Source organism: Tachysurus vachellii, chromosome 15 (genome assembly GCF_030014155.1).
Source record: "Tachysurus vachellii isolate PV-2020 chromosome 15, HZAU_Pvac_v1, whole genome shotgun sequence".
Lineage (NCBI taxonomy): Eukaryota > Metazoa > Chordata > Actinopteri > Siluriformes > Bagridae > Tachysurus > Tachysurus vachellii.
In genome coordinates this window covers 10,471,851-10,494,228 of record NC_083474.1, presented here as the reverse complement: position 1 = coordinate 10,494,228, position 22,378 = coordinate 10,471,851, and the positions used below count along the sequence as shown (strand labels likewise).

Genomic DNA, 22,378 nt, shown 5'->3' with positions numbered 1-22,378 from the left:
ATCGTCTTCATGCAACAGTAAATTAATTATATATACACACTCTAATGAATGTGTGTGTGTGGATGTGTGCGCGTGCTTGTGTGACAGATCAGGCCATCAGGTATAAGACACAATTTTAGAGATGTCAGTCAGGACTGGGTAAGAAACCTGAAGCACTGGTAGAACATGCAAAGTCTGCACACACGGTGGAGGCGGAAAGCAAACCCCAAACAAACCCAGAGGTTAAATGTGTAAATTGTAAATGTAAAAAAAATGTTAATTAGGCCATTGTGAGTGAAAATGTTTTATATATATATATATAATTTTGTTTTTTACAGTAAAACATATTTTTACACGTTTTATTAAATTCAGTGGTTTGAAAATGGTTTATATAGTAATAATTTCTGGGACTGTTTTAATTTGGTTCACTTGGGCTTAATTATCACTTTTATGCGGATGCCACTCTTTTTTATTTATATTCACTCTAACGTTCAGTGAGTCAAAGGCTTATTAATACTTTTGTGTTCTCCCACATTGACTATTGCAATGCACTTCTGGTTGGGGTTCCTAAATCCACACTTAATAAACTACAATGTGTGCAAAATTCAGCTGCTAGGATCCTGACTGGAGTCAGGCAAAATGAGCACATTACACCAATTCTCAAGTCCTTGCACTGGCTTCCGGTCAGGTTCCGAGTAGATTTTAAAGTCCTCATGCTTACATACAAGGCACTGCATGGTCTTGCCCCCCAGTATCTGTCTGCACTTTTAACTTTATACACACCCAAGCGTTACTTACGCTCCTCATAAGCAGGACTATTAGTAGTCCCACAGACATGGCTGTGTTCTGTAGGGTATAGGGCTTTTTTCGTCGACTTTGGACATAGATATATACACTAGATGTCTGTAGTACTGTTGTATACGGCAGTACATTGGAACGAATGCGTCAATTGAGCCGCCATCTTGGTACAGGGGACCCCCTCCTCTTAATGCATCAGCATCAATGTAGGCAAAGACATAAAATCTCCATAAATAGTCATGAATGCGATTTTCTAGTTTTTTTTGGTTCGTTCCAAAGGCCAGACTTGTATTTATCGTTAAGTCCAGAGACAATTTAAGGTATTGATATTAAGAAAATCTACTTTTTCACAATATAATGCATAGTGCTAGTAGGTCTAAGTTTATTACTTACATTCTTCCACTTGAGTAAACTTCAAATGAACAATCACTACTTACCTTATAGCCTACTGCATGTAACACTGCTACAATGGTGTGACTATACATGTTAATTTAAACATTTAAATTGTATTGGTGTATAAAATATGATACACAAAGTAATTTGCAGGTGGAAGCAAATCACAAATTTGAGAGGAACATAATGTGAAAGTAGGGGGGCATGGTGGCTTAGTGGTTAGCACATTTACCTCACACCTCCAGGGTTGGGGGTTCGATTCCCGTCTCCTCCTTGTGTGTGTGGAGTTTGCATGTTCTCCCCGTGCCTCGGGGGTTTCCTCCGGGTACTCCGGTTTCCTCCCCCGGTCCAAAGACATGCATGGTAGGTTGATTGGCATCTCTGGAAAAATTTCTGTAGTGTGTGTGTGTGAGTGAATGAGTGTGTGTGCCCTGCGATGGGTTGGCACTCCGTCCAGGGTGTATCCTGCCTTGATGCCCAATGACGCCTGAGATAGGTACAGGCTCCCCGTGACCCGAGAATAGTTCGGATAAGCGGTAGAAAATGAATGAATGAATGAATGAATAATGTGAAAGTTAGATAGTTGAGGTGCCAAAGACCGTTCAATCTTTTATTTATTCTTTTCCCACAATACTTTTGCAACATTAAATAAGTATAGTCACATAAACCAAAAACAAATCAAAGTTTGACTTTGAGGCTGAACTGCCTCTGAACTGAAACAAACCAACGTAACCACAAATATAATTTCCTAACATTCAATATCATAAAACACATTCTCACTTGTGAAATGTAATCCCTTGCTGCCTGGTTTTTATATTTCTTTCGTTTGAACATCCAAACGCAGCACAGAAGTCCGGCATCGTGCATGCATTTAAAGTACAAGAGCCCTGATTTTTGATGCATTTTTAGGACCCCAAGGCGACATCTATGTATAGATATCCAGGGGCGATTCTAGGGTCAGAGCTTTAGGGCTGCTGAGCACCCAATGAGCCCCACTGCCACACCCACCCTCTTTTCACACAAAAACAAAAAATATGTCTACTGAAAAATAACTTTATCATTTTAACATCGACACGTATGCACTACACAGGTACGCAGTTTATTTCTCGCGCTGCTGTTATTGTTTCACCCTCTAGCAGTTAATAAACAGGGGTCTCGTTTATAAAGCGTGCGTACGCACAAAACGGGGCTGGAAACGTACGTACGCCAGTTCACACGCAAAGGTTGTGATCTATAAAAAACAAACTTGACGGGAGAACGTGCGCACCTTTAAGCAAACTTTGAGACGTGCATACGCAAAGGGAATTGGCGACACAGATGGTGAGGTCGTGAACTGAAGTTAGAACGATTATAACGATTATAAGAATTAATTAATGACATTTAATTTTCACTCCATTTCATACGTTATATCCACATTATCATGAAGATTAAATCCAACAGTGTTATTTGTGCTGATTGTTTTAGGCTATATACATCTAGTTAAATCCAAACGTAATTCAAAATGTATTAAAAATAAATAATAATAATAATAATCAGCGCTGCCTTACAGTCACATTGTCCACAACGGGAGCGCAGGAGGAGAAGGCGCGACTACATGTGATACAGAATAGCATGAAATACCCTTTTATTAGAGAACTGCAGAACACAGTGTAAAAACGAAATAGTTTCCTTAATGTACATATAGCTATCATAAAATGTCAAAGTCTGCAAATACAGTCATGAAGCACAATCGCTACTCATCATCGGTCCTACGGTGTTCATTACAAAACCGTCATGAAGAAGTATGTGTTCACTATAACATTCAGTCATTCATTTTCTACTGCTTTATCCGAACTTCTCGGGTCACGGGGAGCCTGTGCCTATCTCAGGCGTCTTTGGGCATCAAGGCTCACTATAACATTTTCGTCTTAAATTTTCGCCCACAAATTAATTCTGTGATTTTGTCAAGGTGTTAACAATCAGTCTAATTGCTAGAAACATATAAATCCTCATACATATAAATTTTAAACCCGCAGAGCGCAGAGGAAACTCATTATAACAAGGTCCACTCTCGTGCCCGCGCAGTTGTGGAGCGTGTAATGGGCGTGTAAAAATGCGCGTGTACAGGGCGGGATATGAGGCTGGTTCACGTACGCACATCTGCAGGAACATTGCTGCGTACGCACGGTTTTATAAATCGGAATATGTTTTGGCGTACGCCATTTTTGGCTTTTGGGCGCACGTAAACTTTTAGTAGGGATCCTACGCACAGTTTTATAAAGGAGACCCCAGAACTGCATGCGTCTTGCGGAAGAACATTGTAACCGGCGCTACTTCTCTCCATTTATGACTATGGACGAATCACCCAGGTCCTGTGCTACTCCACAGCGGCGGCGACCCGCTGGACTAAATGCAGTGCAATAGTCCGAAAATGTTTTCATTTTGATCCTTAACACATACATTTTAAACCACAAACCACGGAGTATGTTTTGGACTTTATTTAACCTTGTAAAAGACGAACAAAAATTTTAGAATAACAACAACTTACTCCAAGTTTTAGGGGTGCTGAGCTCCTTTTTATTGGTGCTGAGCTCCTTTTTATGGGTGCCGTAGCAAAAAAGGGGCTAGCCTCGCTCATGTAGATATCTATGGACTTTGGAATGCACTCCCTCCTCACATCAGAGACGCACAGAACTTTAGTACTTTTAAATCTCTTTTTTCTTGACTACTTTTTTTGTGTGTGATTGTATTTATATGTATGTATTACTTGTTTTTTTGTGTGTGTGTTGTATTCTTATTTGCTTTTTATGTAAAGAGAGAAGCTACTTTAAAGGCGCTATATAAAAATAAATTTATTATTCATAATAATAAACATATATGTGTGTGTGTCAACGTCACTGATCCTCTCTCACTCATTTTCTACCGCTTATCCGAACTACCTCGGGTCACGGGGAGCCTGTGCCTATCTCAGGCGTCATCGGGCATAAAGGCAGGATACACCCTGGACGGAGTGCCAACCCATCGCAGGGCACACACACACACACCCCCACTCTCATTCACTCACGCAATCACACACTACGGACAACTTTCCAGAGATGCCAATCAACCTAACATGGACCGGGGGAGGAAACCGGAGTACCCGGAGGAAACCCCCGAGGCACGGGGAGAACATGCAAACTCCACACACACAAGGTGGAGGCGGGAATCGAACCCCGACCCTGGAGGTGTGAGGCGAACGTGCTAACCACTAAGCCACCTACTCACTGTTACCTACAAGCTGAAAAAGTGCACACTATACAGTGCTTTTTTGGACAGATCCATGAATTGGAGAAAGTCTCTTATGACCCATTTGGGCCACCGTAGTGAAAATGTACTCGTGGTTCAAGGACGATTTAAAAGGCATATGTGTGCTTGTAGTTTGCGATTGCCATGATTTGAAGATTAGTCGGGGGGGGGGATGGTCCATTTTATTTACCAGTGACGTCAGAGACGTCTGTAACTTGTATGTCGGACATATTGCAGCTTTCCAGCTTGATGAGACTTCAGTAGAGAGAGTTACAGATGATGAGAGGACACAAGAGATGCACAAGAACTTTTTTTAAGTCGGGTAACTTGTTTACCGCAGGACAAAAGCCTTATGGTGGAATTAATACACACTTTTATAGAGTTTGTTGTTGAAAATTGCGTGAGTGAGAGAGAGAGAGTGAGAGAGAGAGTGTGTGTATGTGAGAGAGAGAGAGAGAGAGTGTGTGAGTGAGTGAGTGAGTGAGAGAGTGTGTGTGAGAGAGGGTGTGTGTGTGTGTGGGTGTGTGTGTGTGTGTGTGTGTGTGTGTGTGAGAGAGAGAGAGAGAGAGAGAGAGAGCGTGTGTGAGTGTGTGTATGTGTGAGAGAGAGGGAGGGTGTGTGTGAGAGAGTGTGTAAGTGTGTGTGTATGTGTGTGAGAAAGAGAGTGAGTGAGTGAGTGAGTGAGAGCTTTAACTCTCAGTGTTACAGTGTTTCTGAGCAAGGAATGGAATTCCACTTGTGTTTACACGGAAACCTGCGCAGTGAACAGAGAGGACAGAGAGAGAAATCAGACTTCAGATAAGTGCACCTGGGTTTCTAAAACATCTGTGTTGAGTTTGAGTGACTGTGGCCAAGGAGACTGCAGTGTGTGTTACAGGATGAGGCTCAGAGCTCAGGTGTTGTTTGGATTTGTGTGGCTCTGTGTGAACAAATGCCACTCACTTCTCACTCAGCACTGCGACACAGGCAAGGTAAATATAACAAGTCAAAATAGTTCCTGTTACAATAAGTTATTGTTTATTCTCTCAAATTGGGTTACTGTTGATTCTAAAAATGGAGTTAATGTTTATTCTCAAATGTAACGTCCCAAGGCGAATCTCGAGATGGACCTCTTTCCTCCAGATGAGTTTCTGTGCCCCAACTCGAGACCAGTAACTCCAGCCCTGGTAAGGCAAATCAAAGTGGGATTTTATTGTCGTTCCTCTATATAGTTGGTATACACTGAAAAGAAATGTCGTTTCTCCTGAACCAACATATTGTGCAACACGCACCAGTACTCAAGAATAAAACACAACAGTGTGTGATGAGTGCAGGACTGTAAATAAACAACATGGGACGTAAACTGTAAACGATTGGGCAGTGTAGCAGCAATAAGTATAGAAAAACTAGCATCAGAAATGAATTACATAATTTTAAAAAGGTTGGGAGACAGATGGGCGTCGATCAATCTGTCACTGAGTCTGATGGTTTTGGCTCAGATGCTTCTGTACCTTCTGTCAGATTGAAGGAGAGTGAATTTATCTCTTAATAAAGTTTTGTGTAAATGTTTTACATAAGCCAAATGAAACTTAAATTATTTAATGCTAGAAAAGCTTAAAGTGTAAAGCATGATACAGCTCTTTAGCATGTAGTGATGCCAAAAGAAAAGAATAGGTCGTGTGCATACAAGTGCGAAGCCTGAAGACAAAAATGGACTCGCTACTATGACATTAAATCTATTTAACAATGTATAATATTACTATTAAGCATTAAGTGCTAACTTTTAGAGCAGTTAAGGCAGTTTTTTAGAGCTTATGGCAATGTGCAGGCTGACTGACCAATTCTTAATTTGTTCAGCACCATTTCTTTTGTCATAATTGAACAATTACTAAAATCTCAAGAAGTCTGTGGGCTCCACCCAGAAGTCTGTGGGCTCCACCCAGAAGTCTGTGGGCTCCACCCAGAAGTCTGTGGGCTCCACCCAGAAGTCTGTGGGCTCCACCCAGAAGTCTGTGGGCTCCACCCAGAAGACCGTGGGCTCCACCCAGAAGACCGTGGGCTCCACCCAGAAGACCGTGGGCTCCACCCAGAAGACCGTGGGCTCCACCCAGAAGACCGTGGGCTCCACCCAGAAGACCGTGGGCTCCACCCAGAAGACCGTGGGCTCCACCCAGAAGACCGTGGGCTCCACCCAGAAGACCGTGGGCTCCACCCAGAAGACCGTGGGCTCCACCCAGAAGACAGTGGGCTCCCTTTTGCATCTTGTTTCTCTGAAGGTTATTTTTGGAGGATGTCTTCTTACCACTATCTCCTCTGCCCTGCTCATTTGATATCCAAATTATAATTGTTAAATGTACTGTAATTTAATTGTATTTTACAATACCATTATCTGAGCTTGAATATAGACCAACACCTGATCCAATACTGACTTTTTTTTACATAACGGCTTACTATACAAGGCAGCATAACACTATTTGATGGAAGAAACCGTTGTGGACACTTGTCTGTACTCTGTAGACTCTCCAAAAAATGGAGACAAGCGTCGCCACAAGATCAGTAGTTCAAATGATGTCAATTTGACAAGTGTCTCACAGCACCTTTATAAAGCATACATATGCAGAAATGGTGGGTGTTGGGAGGCAGCAGTGTGTTTTCAACCCTAACATCAGTGTTAGTCTTCACAACCATTGATCCATGTCATAAAACTACAGAAATAATGAATCTGATCTGCTACAAATTCATCACTCAATTTACATTTACAGGGAAAGGCTTATATAACTGAAATGGATGTACCCATCTATTCCATGTAGAGATGGATCTCAGTACACAAGTGTGAACATGTCTAGCTCCATGAACCTTGTCCTCTATTGGGAATTTGACCTAATTTGTTATCTCCCCCTTGTGTTGCAGCAGCTTCTTGATGTTTCCACCAAATATTCTCTACAGGTAAAACATTCACCACTCCATGTTTAATTAACTTCCTTTCCATGTGAGTGGTTTTCCACTTGCACACTGAGATATAGCAGTGACTGTTGACATAACAGTCATGCTCACCTACTTTCTTGATCCTAGATAATAAATTAAAATCTACAAGCTGTAGTTCATAAGATATAGTAAAAATGTTTACATAAAAGATATGCAGTACCGTTCCAGGATGTAAAAGCTAAATGTTAGTAGAACGCTTTTAGTTTTGCCAGAAGCATCAGTGCATGCTAAATCAAATACATACAGTAACTACATATTCATGTTCTATTTTTCCAGCCTCCTGAGCATGTCTGCATGGATCTGCCCATAACTTATAACCACACAATCCCCAACAGGTAGGTCTGTGCTGCTTTGACAGTGATTCTGCGTTCTCCGGGTTTGGGCTTGTTGATTTACTGAAAGTGTTTTTATAACCTCCTTTCTAACGAGGGGACCTGGATACATCACAAGACCTATTTCTGTTGTGGTAGCTTGTAGAAGTTTACTAGGTCAGACACTCTTCTGCAATACTCCATCTCTATAATATCAAATCAAAATAAATATTCATAATTCTAGATCTAGCCAGAAACATAAAATCTCAAAAGTTTAAAGATTAATAAAATATGTTCACATTTAACTTTAGTTATGTTTTAGTGAACTTTTGTGTAAATTTTGTGTTGGGGTTTTTTTTCCTTTCCTATTTTGTTACAATTTATCCTGTTTAATGAATTAAATACATACACATTTAATGAATGTTCCTAATGCTCCTAATTTGTTCTAATTTGATGTGTAGTATTAAATATATATTACACAATATACAAAACAACAACAAAAAAGTGTGTATTGAGGTCCTGTATGTGGAGTATTTTAGATTGTGTGTGTTGGTGTGTCTCCAGCGGGGCACACAGGCCTGTAGGTGCACAGAGTGGAGAGTACCTGTACTGCCCTCCTCAGCGCTGGATAAACAACCTGAAGGTAAACTACAGTTAAATAAATGTCACCTAATCCAGCACATAGCTGCTTGCCCCACACTAGCTCTCGAACAAACCCCTGGAACAAACCCCTTTTAAGCACAGAATTCTCCAAAGTTTTAAAGGAAGATTATCCAGTTGCTTTCCCGGTGTGTGAGGGGATCGTGGGGGATGTTCTTCACCTTGTTGTCTGCGCTGGAGGCAGAGGGGGTGGTGGTGTGGGTAGATGGGGGTTTATGATCACTAGGTTGGTTATCAGTGAAGACTAAGAGATGTCAGATCTGATAAGAAGCAAGTTAAACTTGTTGGCCCTTGCCTTAACTGCTCCCCTGCCTGCTATGTTAATTTCTTCCCCATTCCTATCAGAACTTTCGCCTATCTCTCTTAGCTGTCGTTCTGCCCTGCCTTCAGGTCACAAAGGCCCTGTTTTCTAACCAAAGAGTGTCTTATTCTCTTCATGTATTAGTTGCCTGTTTAGAGAAATTGTATGTAGTCTTTCCACAAGATGTAAAGACCATCAGTGTCCATTCTCATCAAGTCCTCAATAAAACATACCAGAGCCATTGCAAAATTCAGACTTTTATAGACTTGTCAGACTATAAAGGCTTGCTGCTGGTAACATACAGTAAGATGAAGGTGTCCAGAATTACACTGAGGAGGAAGGGCAGTGAAGCTGCAAGTGCCCTATAACATTAGCATAGACAAGGTCTTCCTTATGTTATATTCTGTTGCATATTGTGTGAACTTTGACACAGTGGAGGAAGGAAGAGCTTGACTGAACCCCATCCTATATCCAACAAAGCATGGATCAGTAATCAGAAGTAAAAGGAACACATGACCACTAACGTCCAGCCAATCAGGATAAGAAGGCATTTCAACATGCTTATCAGTTATATTGTCTTCACTCACCTTCTGAACCTGCCTGATTTGTCCTGATGCTGTACGTCTGCTTGGAGTTTTGACCAGTTGAGCCTTGCCTCTGTGGATAATCTGTCCTGGGTACTGTAAAAGTGTTCTCTTTAGCACACAGATGTTCTGGCCTTGCGTTTCTTTTAAGGGCTGTGATTTTGAGTGGAAAAATGAAAAGGACAAAAAAAAAATTGTGTGAATTTTGTATAATGGTGTCCCAGTTATTTGCTCACCTATCTAATCAGTGGGGTTTTAGAAAGAAGCTGTAATTACATCCTTCCCTCCATAGGATGGCGCCACAGTGCTTCTTTTTCACCCCTGTGCTTCGGAGGACGCTCGCAGGAGTCTGGCAGCGGTGGCTCATTCGTGCCTGCCACACTTTATCCTCACAGCTCATCCTCATCTCAGCCAGCACCGAGTGAGTCAGTGCTTCACATCACCACCTGTTTGATTCAGTTTAAAAACCATTTCAGGAATGAGGACACAAAACAAATTATGTATGAAAGTATGTTCAAAGTAATTATCTGTCACATAAATTACCTAATTAAGTTTGACTAAAATAACATAATTAAAAGAGCCTACAAAAACTATAAAAAAAATCTCGAAATATCATTTTATTTTAAAAAGATAAGAATAAAAATAAAATAATAAGAATAAAAAATTTTTAAAAATTCTTTCAAAGAAGGTAAATTTCTCTGTGAGTAACTATTGAGCGTTAGAGATACTGAATTAAGCATAATGTACTCATAATGTGATATATTTTATATAACATGTAATAACATAGCCTACTAACATGTAATGCATGAAGCAGAATAATAAATATACAATAGCAAACTACTGTATAGGATTTAAAAATAAATAAAATGAAATAGAAGCCAAATTGAAGTTTTTTTGTAACAGTGTGAGTATACTGCCAGTTTACTCTCATATTATCCAGCATTACACATGAGAGGGCTGTTTACAGTCGATTTCCTCTTCTGTTTCCTCTAAGCCGTTTGCATTGGTCTCCTGGGGTCACACGCTAGAGATGTCCCACATCACCAGAGCAGGAGTGTGTGAGTGGTTACTCACATTTTCCTCCAACTTTAACCAAACAACAGCAAGTCGAAGCCAAAATTACAACCTGTATTTGACAAAAGCTGCCCCTGTGGACCGAGTGTTGGATACCGCTGTGAAGGTCAGTCATCATAAGATGCTCCAAACAAGGTTAAGGGAAGGCCAAACAAGGACAAACAAGATGTGTACAGTGGTGGGAAAAAGTATTTGCCCCTTCCTGTTTTTTTATTTTTTTGCAGGTTTGTCACACTTTTTTTAAATATTAGTCAAATTTAAATATTAGTCAAAGATATAGTAAACACAACATTCAGTTTTTAAATAAAGGTTTTTATTATTAAGGGAAAACATAATCGAAACCTACATGGCCCTGTTTAAAAAAGTGTTTGCCCTCTTAACCTAATAACTGGTTGGTCCACCCTTAGCAGCAAGAACTGCAATTAAGTGTTTGTGATAACTTGCAATGAGTCTGTTACAGCACTGTGGAGGAATTTTGGTCCACTCATCTTTGCAGAATTGTTGTAATTTCGCCACATTGGAGGGTTTTCGAGCATGAACCACCTTTTTAAGGTCATGCCACAGCATCTCAATAGGATTCAGGTCAGGACTTTTACTAGGCCACTCCAAAGTCTTCATTTTGGTTTTTCTTCAGCCATTCAGAGGTGGACTTGTTTGTGTTTTGGATCATTGTCCTGCTGCAGAACCCAAGTTCGCTTCAGCTTGAGGTCACGAACAGATGGCTGCACATTGTCCTTCATAGTTCCATTTATCACAGCAAGTCTTTCAGGTCCTGAAGCAGCAAATCATCCCCAGACCATCACACTACCACCACCATATTTTACTGTTGGTATGATGTTCTTTTTCTGAAATGCAGTGGAACCTTTACACCAGATGTAACGGGACACACACCTTCCAAAAAGTTCAACTTTTTTCTCGTCAGTCCACAGAGTATTTTCCTCAAAGGTCTTGGGGATCATTAAGATGTTTTCCAGTAAAAGAGCCTTTATGTTCTTTTTGCTCAGCAGCAGTTTTCATCTTGGAACTTTGCCATGCCATGCCATGTTTGCCCAGTCTCTTTCTTATGGTGGAGTCATGCACACTGACCTTGACTTGACTGCAGTTCTTTGGATGCTGTTGTGGGGTCTTTTGTGACATCTTGGATGAGTCGTCGCTGCGCTCTTGGGGTAATTTTGGTCGGCCGGCCGCTCCTGGGAAGGTTCACCACTGTTCCATTTCCACTGTTACATTTGTGGATAATGGCTCTCACTGTGCTTTGCTGGAGTCCCAAAGCTATAGAAATAGCTTTATAACCTTTTCCAGACTGATATATCTCAGTTACTTTCTCTCACATTTATTCCTTAATTTCTTTGGATCTCGGCATGATGTGTAGCTTTTGAGGATCTTTTGGTCTATTTCACTTTATCAGTCTTTGTCAGTCTAATTTAAGTGATTTCTTCAGACCTGGGTGTGGGAGAAATTGAACTCAGGTGTGATAAACCACAGTTAAGTTATGTTTTAACAGGGGGGCAAAAACATTTTCACACAGGGCCATGTGGCTTTGGATTTTGTTTTCCCTTAATAATAAAAACCTTCGTTTAAAAACTGCATGTTGTGTTTGTGTTATCTTTGACTAATATTTAAATTTGTTTGATGATCTGAAACATTATTGTGTGACATACGTGCAAAAAATAAAAAATCAGGAAGGGACGAACACATTTTCACACCAATGTATATGGTTATTACAATGTATCGTTAATATTTCTCTAATATTTTGCCAGCCGCTGAAAGCATGCTGTTTGGAGGCTCTGTCTGCATACGTGGCTACTTCAAGAGCGAGAAAAAGCCGATCAGTCCAGCAGCCCACAAAAAGAAAAATGGAGAAAAGAGAAATGGAAAAAGAAGTGAAACACTCTGAAAATCCTTCAGTTATCAGCTCTAAGTCTGGCACGCTAAATCCTACACACACACAGACATTGAACAATAGTGAGAGTAAAGATTTATCATCTATAGGTCATGTCACAGCTTCTCTGCACACTGCCATGCACTCAGAGGAACGTGCTGGTGATGTTGTGGATAAGGAGGCGAAGACATCATCCACACAGATGAAGAGCCTGAAAGAACCACATGGGAACAGCAGGAGTAATGTAACGGTGGTTAAGCTGCATGACTCTCAGATTGATGTGAAGTCTCCAAAGAAGAGCATCACCGTGGCTTCAGGAAAGCAGCGCATTAAGACTGATGTAGTTCAGCTGAGTGCAGGTGAAGGCTGTACAGATCCGGGGCACTGTGGACCTCCTGATGTGGCCACTGCAGTGATAGGAGGACCGCTGAGAGGACACAAGATGCCCATCCAGCGCACCAATGAGGCTGTGTGGGCAGCAGCAGCTCTGGGCTTCCTGCTGGTGCTGCTTACGCTTTCAGTGCTTCATACACGACTGTACCGTAACTGCCGTGCACCATCCAGTCTGTACTGGCGCGAGAGCCATCAGGACTATGAGAGTGTAGCAGGTATGGCCTTAAAAATCACATTCACTCGTACATTTATGATTGTTATGTTTAGCCTTTTAGTAAAAGTATTTGGAAATATTTTGCTTCATACGTTCTTGCCCAATGATAGTATTGCAATTTTTGGGGAAGTATACAGGGCCTACATTAAAGATGAGAGGAGAAATTATTATTATTATTATTATTATTATTATTAAAATTCACCTGAAAGAAAAGATTCTTAGTTAATAGGGAAAGTCATGTATTTACTTTTGTATTTCTAAACCTCCATCATGGACACAAATGGAATTGTGGTCTTTTACTTTGGGGGAAAAATGGAGGATCTTTGAAATTTTTAAAATGCTACTTGAAAATCCAAAAAAAATAAAAATAAAAAAACACAAAAACTGTCTCATTCAGTGATATTGGCCTTGATGCTGCTGGTGTTGTAGTAAAATTCAGCTTTATATCTCTGCCTGCTAGGATTGTTAGCAGCGTTGTCACCTCTGCTTATTCGTGAGCCAAATCAATAAACTACACCGAATATTCATTAGAAGTTTACTCAGAGTATATGTGTGTTATTAATAAAAACTAAATTGCAAGAATAAAAATGGTTACTTTGCCACCTTAAATGTTGTAATGTTTTCCAACTTCTCTCAGTCCTCATCCCTTCATCTAGACTTGCTTTTTATTCGAAGATTAAGGTCATGATTTTTTTGTTAGTAATGATGTGTATCTGTAGAAAGCTATAACAGGTGGTATTTGTGTTGCAGACATCATTCGCAGGAGGCTGAGGATGGTGGGAAGGAGGAAGAGAAGAGCGAGCCAGAGCAGGCGGCAGGAATGTCCTTTACTCTCCGACTCCAGCACTGATGATGACTGACTCTCTCTCGCCACTGACTAAAAGTCTGTCTCTATTTTATAACAACGCAGTTCCCTGTGGTGCAAAAGTTAATAGCATGACCTCAAGCAGGGATTTTCTTTCAACACCAGTGAAGTCCACAAACATGTACTCTGATTGTTACTTAATTTAAACCTTTTACTTGTGTTTTTATGCCTCAATGCAGATTTTCTCCAACTCCAACTAGATAGAGAATGTTGGTGGATAGCAGTTTACTCATCGACAGAATTTTTGTTGGATTTAATTCTGGGCTTTTTTAAAACATAAACCTTCTCCTGTTGGAATTTATATTAACCTTGAGTGCAGATGTCATGAAGCAGGACAAACCTGATCAGCCATTATAGCTAGGAGACCTGCTAAGCTCAGACTGTTCTTAGGCTTTTTATTTATTTATTTTTTTAATCATTTTTTCAGGAAATCTAAACACTTAGACACTTAATATGTTGCAGTATATCCGGCAGTAGTGTATATTTATATTGCGAGAGACATGCAAAAAATATTTGCATAGTATAACAAGAGATGAAGGAGAAAGAAGCATTTCCCATATTTAGTATGATAAAATATAAAAAAATGAACCGGTACAGTATGCTTTTAATGTGTGTTTTATGTTTATATCGTATTTAAAGGGTTTCTAGACCTGTAATAATCAAAGAATTAGCGTTTGTAATTTCAGTCTTCTGTTTACATTGTCAAAGAAATCGGCTCTTTCTTCACCAGGAGGAAAACTGCATTTTTTAAGAAATATGACTAAAAACAGACATTAAAATGAAGAAAATCAGCACAGAAATTTGTGTTGTGTACTTTGTGTTCTCTGGAGCCTGGGGTCTTACTGAAAACTGTGTTCTTACTTGAAGAGGGAAGTCACATACACAAACCTAATGAAAATATTTAAACAGAAAGTGAACAGTCTATGTCCATGACAGAGGGTCAGAGATCCATCTACAGCTGTTCTCCGTTTGCATTCATTACAGGAGATGCTTGGTGCTGTTCTTTTCCAGGAGAAGCTCCTCCACGTAACCTCTTAATTGTATGGATGCTCATGATATTGTCATATATTTTCAGGTTTACTATGTAAATTAAACAGATCCGGGTGTCTAAAACTCTTCGGCTATGTGACTGATTTTGCTGGTGATTATGTGTTTTGTGATCATCTCACACTAGTTTCTGGGTGGTATAAGCTGAGCAATAGGCATCTTATCCTCAAGGAATCTTTGATGGACTAATACATCTTACAAAACATTGTACAACATGCCTTAACTTTATGAAATATACAGCTATTTAATATCAGAACAGGATTTATAAATGTGTCAATGGTCCTGTGCAATCTGAGCATGATGTACAACACCATGTTGTTGTTTGTTTGTTTTTTATTCTAAGTGGTATTAAAGGTCCACTTACCAGCCCTTTAAAACAAATAATCCTCTGAATCTCAGTGGTGATCTGTGTGTTCTTGTGTAAGTGTGAATGTATGCCTTCTGAGTACTGTTTGTAATTCTCAGAGCATTGTGCAACAGACGCAAAATAATAAATACAGTGCAATATGTGGCTCATTCGCCTTAGGCTTCAGGTTGTGAAACTGTTGTAGCAAATAAAGAGAGACACAGAAACGGCATTACGCTCCATCAGCATCCATTACAATGCATTATTATCTACTGACTAGTCACACTGCTGATTCTGAAAGGAAAACGAATGACTTGTGTTCTCAGCTGCAGAACAGATAATATACAGTTATAACATCCAGGGTAAAATATTTGACAAAGTTTCTTGCATCAGCTAAAAGGTATGTTCATGGCACATCGATGTAAGCCTGTAATGTCTGCCACCCCTGCATTTCCATTTCCAGCGTGCCGCTTTCACACCATTTTACAGTCGGAAAAACAGTCCACAATTACATCCAATAATTCCAGTGTTGTTATTTTTCCTCTCATACACAACATCCACTTTCTATAGATGTAGCCATACCAAGGAATAATAAGAGCTGAAATAGTCTGAGGTTTTTTCTCCAAATCTGAGAAGTAGCCTGAGGCTGGCATAACCTGAATGTGAAATTAAATGTTAGTACAGCAGCATCCTGTTAGATTTACATCTATGTGGAAAATTATTTGCTCTCTGGATATTTTCTTTCCAGTCGATCAAACTGCGTACTGAAGTTCTTCGGCTTTTTGGACATGGAGGCAAAACTCATTTGAAAATTGTATTTATTGTAGCCTTGGTTTAGAACAGATTAATTAATGATTCATTAATAAATTAACAAATTAATAATTCAGCTCTTTAAAAGATGATTTGTTTGTGTGCATGCGTGTTGGTTTGTTTGTTTGTTTCATCTATGTCTTGTTTTTGTGACTTGTGTCCTTACTGAACTCCTCCCAATGTGCGAGGTTTTTCAGTCTTGCCACTGATTGACTCATAGGTACATGTTAAAAAGCCTTTCCAGCTTCCTTGATCTTCAAGTCCAGCTCTTCACCAGCTTGCTGCTTTCAATGCTTCTGTGCTTCAGAGCTGGGCAATGGGGCTCTTTCTTGGTTTAGTTTGTGTCTTCGCTCTTTATGCTCCTCGGTGTCTTGGTGCTCCTCTGCTGCAGGTTGAGCGAGGAAATGTCACATTAGATCTGGGCGAGAAACTCCAGGATGATGTAATACTAGCAGAAGTAAGTTTTTTATTACTATTACATAAAAATCACTTGTGATCAAAAATGTCTATTTTACTTTTTGTTGTTGAAATTGTTTTCTTGTCTGATTAGTCTGATGACTGATTAGAGGTCTGATGACTGATTAGAGGTCTGATGACTGATTAGAGGTCTGATGACTGATTAGAGGACGAAAAATACATTACTACAATTATTATTTTATTAAGGCTTTATCTACACAATACAATTACTCTGACTGATAAAAGAATATTAGAAATGTCATCAGTCTTTAACTGAAGTGATTTCTTCTTATTCTCTCTTAGAAATACATCGAACGCTTCTACAGTTTTCAGAAAGGTCCACCAGGTCATAAGAAGAGAAGTCATCCCTCTTTTTCTTCTAAACTGAAAGACATGCAGAGCTTTTTTGGACACGATCAGACAGGCAGTTTGGACACTGAGACACTGGATGAAATGAAGAGGCCTAGGTGTGGCGTTCCTGACATTGAGGAATATGTTTACAACCGAGGCAACAGATGGAAGAAAAACGTGATAACTTACAAGTAATTAACTTCACAGTATAAGTGTTCAGAACTGGTGATTAGGTTTTACACCATCATTTTACAACCACCTAAAATAAAGACATTCAAACTCATTCAAGAGCTTGTTTCAAAATAATATATCTATTACTGCTATATTAGATTTTACTTAGCAGAAGATTATTAATAAGAGTATTTGTTCAAATTGCCTATTAATTGCCACAATACTTTGCTGGAATTTTCTCCTGACAAATTTTCTCCTGACATTTCTCCTGACAGAATTGGTGTACCCCAAGGTCTTGTCAGTACTTTGATTTTGTTGTCTTTAACCCATTTTGCTACAACATTAGAGGTTGTTTTAGGATCATTATCCTGTTGGAAGTCTCAGATTTGACCTGGTTTTACATTTCTTGCTGATGCCTTGATGTGACGCTTCAGCATTATTATATAATCCTCCTTCATTATGATGTCATCTGCTTTCTAAAGTGCACCAGTCCATTTTCCAGTTAGTTCCTGAATGATGCAGCGTCTCTGTGACCACAGTTTTTTTTTAAGATTTGAATACAGTTGTGGGGGGCACGGTGGCTTAGTGGTTAGCACGTTCGCCTCACACCTCCAGGGTTGGGGGTTCGATTCCCGCCTCCACCTTGTGTGTGTGTAGTTTGCATGTTCTCCCCGTGCCTCGGGGGTTTCCTCCGGGTACTCCAGTTTCCTCCCCCGGTCCAAAGACATGCATGGTAGGTTGATTGGCATCTCTGGAAAATTGTCCTTAGTGTGTGATTGTGTGAGTGAATGAGTGTGTGTGCCCTGTGATGGGTTGGCACTCCGTCCAGGGTGTATCTTGCCTTGATGCCCCATGACGCCTGAGATAGGCACAGGCTCCCCGTGACCCGAGAAGTTCGAATAAGCGGTAGAAAGTGAGTAAGTGAGTGAATACAGTTGTTTATGCAGAACAGCATAATACCTGCAGTTGTTTGGAAATTGGAGGCACTGAATTTGTGAATGTCCTGACTGTGTTATTTAGAATTTCTGATTTTATCAAAGGCAAAAAGAGACTTGCCATTAAATATAGCCACAGATACACTCCCCTAGTGGCCTATCAGACACTTCTAAATCATTGGATCATTTTCTGGATTGTTTAAAGACTGTTTCCTAATTGAAAAAAAAAAGTGAGATTGAATATCTTTAAGGCTGGGTGTTTGTAAATGTTTGGCCTCAACTGTATATTGTTTTCTCTCTTTTTTAGCTTAAGCTTACATTTTTCTTCATATTCCAGCATTGGGAAATACACCAATGATCTACCTGTGAGTACAGTTGATTCTTTGATTGGAGCAGCTCTGGATGTGTGGGCAAATGCCAGCCCTTTACGGTTCTTCAGGTCTTCTTCTCAGCAAGCAGACATTATGGTGGAGTTTGGTTCCAAATGTAAGGAGCCATGGGGTGAATTCAACCTTCCAATTAAGTACAAGAAGTATACATAGAATGATTTTGATCAGGATGGACATGAAGGTGACCATCCTGACCGCCGGCCATCAGATGATAATGAGACTGACCATTGTTAGTAATGAATTGTACACTCCTGTTACATATGTCCAATCACATTTATTTGTGTGTGTGTGTGAACCCTTTTTTTTTTAAATAAATAAATCCAAGATCATGGAGACAACTACCCTTTTGATGGACCTAAAGGCACACTAGCTCATGCCTTTGACCCTGGAGAAGGCGTTGGAGGAGATGTTCACTTTGATGACGATGAACTATGGACAGCAGATTCTCGAGGTACTTTTTCAGGTTGCCAGATTAAATATGTACTACATCAAAGATTAAACTATTGGGATAATTAATATATATAAGGAATATTAACACCAAGTGTAAAGAAGCTATGCTAGTGTGAAGTTTCACTAGTGTGAAATCAGCTCGGGTTCTTGGGTTTTGGACATTTTACCATTTGTTCCAAGTAATCCCACATGTTTTCCATGGGATTAACTTTTGTTGAGTTTGTAGGACAGAGAAAAGCAAATCAGTCACACAGCAGCCTAAGCACCCTAGCAGTTCTTGCTGCTAATGTTGTGCTTGGCTTGGAACTCTGTCTAACATCTGACAATTCAGTTTTATGCTAAATTACACACAATAAAATGAGTACATTTTCCCAGGTATGTGTATTGACACTGTAAGATATTCATATGTCATAGTAAGATGAAAAAATGAAGAAGTGTTTGTTTTGCTTTCTGGTGTATTTGACAATGACAGGGTGGTTTCATATAGGATTTCTGTCTCCTACTCCAGGATTTAGCCTGTATTTGGTTGCAGCACATGAGTTTGGACACTCCTTGGGTTTAAAGCATTCTCAAAACCCACAATCCCTCATGTATCCCACCTACAGAAAGCGTCAACCACAAAACATGCTTTCGAGTGAAGATATTTTGAACATCAACGCACTGTATGGTATAAATTCACAAACTTTCTGCAGTCATGTTGTCCTCAGAGATGTATTAAAATTACCCTCATTTAAAGTCACTTACATACTTGCTTTTCACAAATAAACGTAAAATCATAAATAATGTTATAATGTTCCACAGGTCCGAGCGTTACATCACCTTATTACCCAAGGCTGAATTGGAACAATCTTTTCAAATCTTGGTACTCTGGCTATTATTATCCAAGGGCAGTAAAAGACAAATGCAATCCTGACCTGTCTTTTGACTCTGTTACTAATGTAGGAACATCCATTTTCTTTTTCAAAGGCCGGTGAGTCAACTCACAACTTTTAATATTTGTAGCATAATAATAATCACCATATACTGTACAGACAGGTGACAAATTAAAAGGAAAACCAGAGGCCCTTATATGCTGAGAGAAATTATTCTGACATGTTTGAGACCACTTGTTTTCTTAGACAGAACTCAATACACACTACAAAAAGGAATGTAATACAGATCTATTCAGAATGCTCACACTTGTTGGGAGAGATCTCTTCCATAATGTCTATGTCCACTGAATGTGATGAGTATTAAACAGATGTAAATTATATGCTAAGGCCTTTAACTTTATCTAGACCCACCCAATTAAACACCTATGGGAGATTTTGGACTGACATGTTAGACAGTGTTTTCTACCACCTGATCAAAACACAGACTGAAAGAAGAATAATGTTCATCTCTCTAAAACATTGCTAAGAATTTTGCAGAATCTTTGACATGTAGCTGTTTTGGCAGATCATGGTGGCCCAACCATTCTCTAAGAGATTTATTGTAGTTTTTCCCTTTAATTTGTCATCCACATGTACATTTGGAGCTTAGATTCATTTAGCATAATTGTTATCTTTGTTTTTCTATAAAGGTATTTATGGATCAGGGATAATAAACATGGCATAAAAGAGGGTCCCATCAACACTTTCATTCCAAAAATAAATTCATCCATTGATGCTGCGTACTGGCTTGGAAAAAACTCTACTACCTTCCTTTTCCGTGGTACTAACCCTCACTGAAGGGGTTTAATACAATTATGTACCAGACACAATGCTATAGATATACTCTAATCGATCCCACTCCATACAGGTTCCAGCTATTGGACTGTGAAGGACTCTCGGATAAAAGGCTTGCGTCAAAAAATCAGCAGCTTTCATTTCCCAGCCTCAGTGAGCCACATAGATGCTGCAGTCTACATTCCCAACACAGGCCACATCTTATTCTTTACTCTGGACCATTACTGGAGGTATGTTATAGACGTACAAGTTATGCATTGTCATATGTACATTATGTTTATTCAGTTTTTATTTCCTGAGATATGATGTGAGACGGCAAGCCATGGATAAATCTAACCCGCACATCATCGCAGAGGATTTCCCAGGCATTAAGACACCCATCAGTGCAGCTTTGTATAAGCATGGTGGGTAAACATCACAAGTCTGTGTCCTGTTTTCTATTCCTATTTCTAGGTGATAGGAAATTCAACCATTTCCTTTTTCAAATATTCCAGTGACTTACATTCTTAAATATTAAATATTCCATTGATATTCAGATTCGTTAATATATTCATGTCTTCCTTTCCAGGTTTCATTCATTTCTTTGTTGGAGCTGAGGTGTACAAATATGATGTAAAGAGAAGGAGTGTTGTTGGGCTTAAAAAAGCTAATTCTTGGCTTGGATGTTAATGAAGATTTAAAAAGAATTATAGGCTGTAAGACTTTATCTGTAAGAACCTAAGCTGTATTCTTTGCTTAGAATTGTACAATTGTACAAAATGTGTTATGTAGTGTGTTATTGTGCACCTAATTTTTAGAAAATTATTTTTTAGTATCCTTCTTCTAATGTCAATTACAGGTGTGTGTGTGTGTGTGTGTGTGGAGGAGTGTTTATCTTCATAGAAATTAAGGACTATTTGCTATAAGCATAATCATTTATTATTCTGTTTGTTTTAGCACTTATATGAACATTGAATACAATGAACACTAAATACCTACACTGTTATTTATGTTATTTGTTAGGTTTCTGTACAGTTAGCACAGTATCATAAGAGACTTGAGTTTTAAGATAGGCTGATCAAGTGAATGTTGATATCTGATCAGCAACAGATTATTAAAGGTCACCTGGCTATTTAGCCTATTATTTTGCACACTGGCTCTATGAATATTAGTTTCAGTGCCTGATAGTGTAGAATTTGTATACAGAGAATATAAGAAAATGTAATTACATAAACCACATTACAATTTTCAGATTTAATAATAAATATGTAACTGATTCATAACATGACATATGCTAGAAAATGTGATGTATTATTATTTTGTAGATCAAATTACATAATGATGTTTTTTTTGTTTGTTTATTTCATTTGGATTTAGTCATTTGTTTGCTTGTGGTTGACCAACACCTATATCATACATAAGCTTCTAGAAACTCACCAAGAAGATTTTCCCAATTTTATAAAATACTAATAATACTAATAATACTACTACTAATAATATGATCATCAATATAATTGTTGTTAGTATTTGTGTGGCCTCCCTTAAAATGCATGAAAAAAATTATAATTGTATTTTTCCTACAGAACATTGGTGAACCTTTTGAGGCTTAAATATGGCTTGTTATGTTAACCTGAAGGTCAGATTAGGGAGATTTAATCTTATTAAAAATAATCTTTAGACCTCCATACATAGTTGCCTGTTGTTTCATCATTCATTCATTCATTCATCTTCTACCGCTTATCCGAACTACCTCGGTTCACGGGGAGCCTGTGCCTATCTCAGGCGTCATCGGGCATCAAGGCAGGATACACCCTGGACAGAGTGCCAACCCATCGCAGGGCACACACACTCTCATTCACTCATGCAATCACACACTACGGACAATTTTCCAGGAATGCCAATCAACCTACCATGCATGTCTTTGGACCGGGGGAGGAAACCGGAGTACCCGGAGGAAACCCCGAGGCACGGGGAGAACATGCAAACTCCACACACACAAGGTGGAGGCGGGAATCGAACCCTGACCCTGGAGGTGTGAGGCGAACGTGCTAACCAC

At 39.4% G+C, this 22,378-nt stretch overlaps 2 protein-coding genes across 3 annotated transcripts; both read left to right on the top strand.

Moving 5' to 3' along the window:
- The first annotated feature begins 4,623 nt into the window (after positions 1-4,623).
- tp53i13 (tumor protein p53 inducible protein 13) lies at positions 4,624-14,795 on the top strand. Of its 2 annotated transcripts, none has more exons than XM_060888561.1 (9): positions 4,624-5,405; positions 5,526-5,600; positions 7,327-7,359; positions 7,675-7,733; positions 8,274-8,352; positions 9,547-9,675; positions 10,249-10,434; positions 12,089-12,818; positions 13,568-14,795. In XM_060888561.1, the coding sequence occupies exons 1-9, from the start codon at positions 5,313-5,315 to the stop codon at positions 13,675-13,677; spliced, it is 1,494 nt and encodes a 497-aa protein (XP_060744544.1). In that variant the 5' UTR covers positions 4,624-5,312; the 3' UTR covers positions 13,678-14,795. The 2 variants fall into 2 exon arrangements, with proteins under 2 accessions (XP_060744544.1, XP_060744543.1); XM_060888560.1 differs by having other exon boundaries at positions 4,625-5,405; positions 7,324-7,359.
- Positions 14,796-16,201: 1,406 nt separating this feature from the next.
- Positions 16,202-21,145, top strand: LOC132858208 (matrilysin-like). The gene is made up of 10 exons (XM_060888448.1): positions 16,202-16,342; positions 16,645-16,883; positions 18,136-18,284; positions 18,513-18,638; positions 19,146-19,304; positions 19,439-19,607; positions 20,199-20,329; positions 20,417-20,573; positions 20,644-20,747; positions 20,912-21,145. Exons 1-10 carry the CDS (start codon positions 16,202-16,204, stop codon positions 21,010-21,012), a joined length of 1,476 nt encoding a protein of 491 aa, XP_060744431.1. The 3' UTR covers positions 21,013-21,145.
- The last annotated feature ends 1,233 nt before the right edge of the window (positions 21,146-22,378 follow it).

What these genes read in the sequence shown, in the direction of transcription:
- tp53i13 (XM_060888560.1), top strand. Translation starts at nt 5,313, where the DNA reads ATGAGGCTCAGAGCTCAGGTGTTGTTTGGATTTGTGTGGCTCTGTGTG. An exon ending in GACCAGTAACTCCAGCCCTG is followed by an intron (nt 5,601 to 7,323) that starts GTAAGGCAAATC and finishes CTTGTGTTGCAG; the next exon opens with CAGCTTCTTGATGTTTCCAC. An exon ending in GCTGGATAAACAACCTGAAG is followed by an intron (nt 8,353 to 9,546) that starts GTAAACTACAGT and finishes TTCCCTCCATAG; the next exon opens with GATGGCGCCACAGTGCTTCT.
- LOC132858208 (XM_060888448.1), top strand. Translation starts at nt 16,202, where the DNA reads ATGGGGCTCTTTCTTGGTTTAGTTTGTGTCTTCGCTCTTTATGCTCCT. An exon ending in TACTACCTTCCTTTTCCGTG is followed by an intron (nt 20,330 to 20,416) that starts GTACTAACCCTC and finishes CACTCCATACAG; the next exon opens with GTTCCAGCTATTGGACTGTG. An exon ending in ACTCTGGACCATTACTGGAG is followed by an intron (nt 20,574 to 20,643) that starts GTATGTTATAGA and finishes TTATTTCCTGAG; the next exon opens with ATATGATGTGAGACGGCAAG.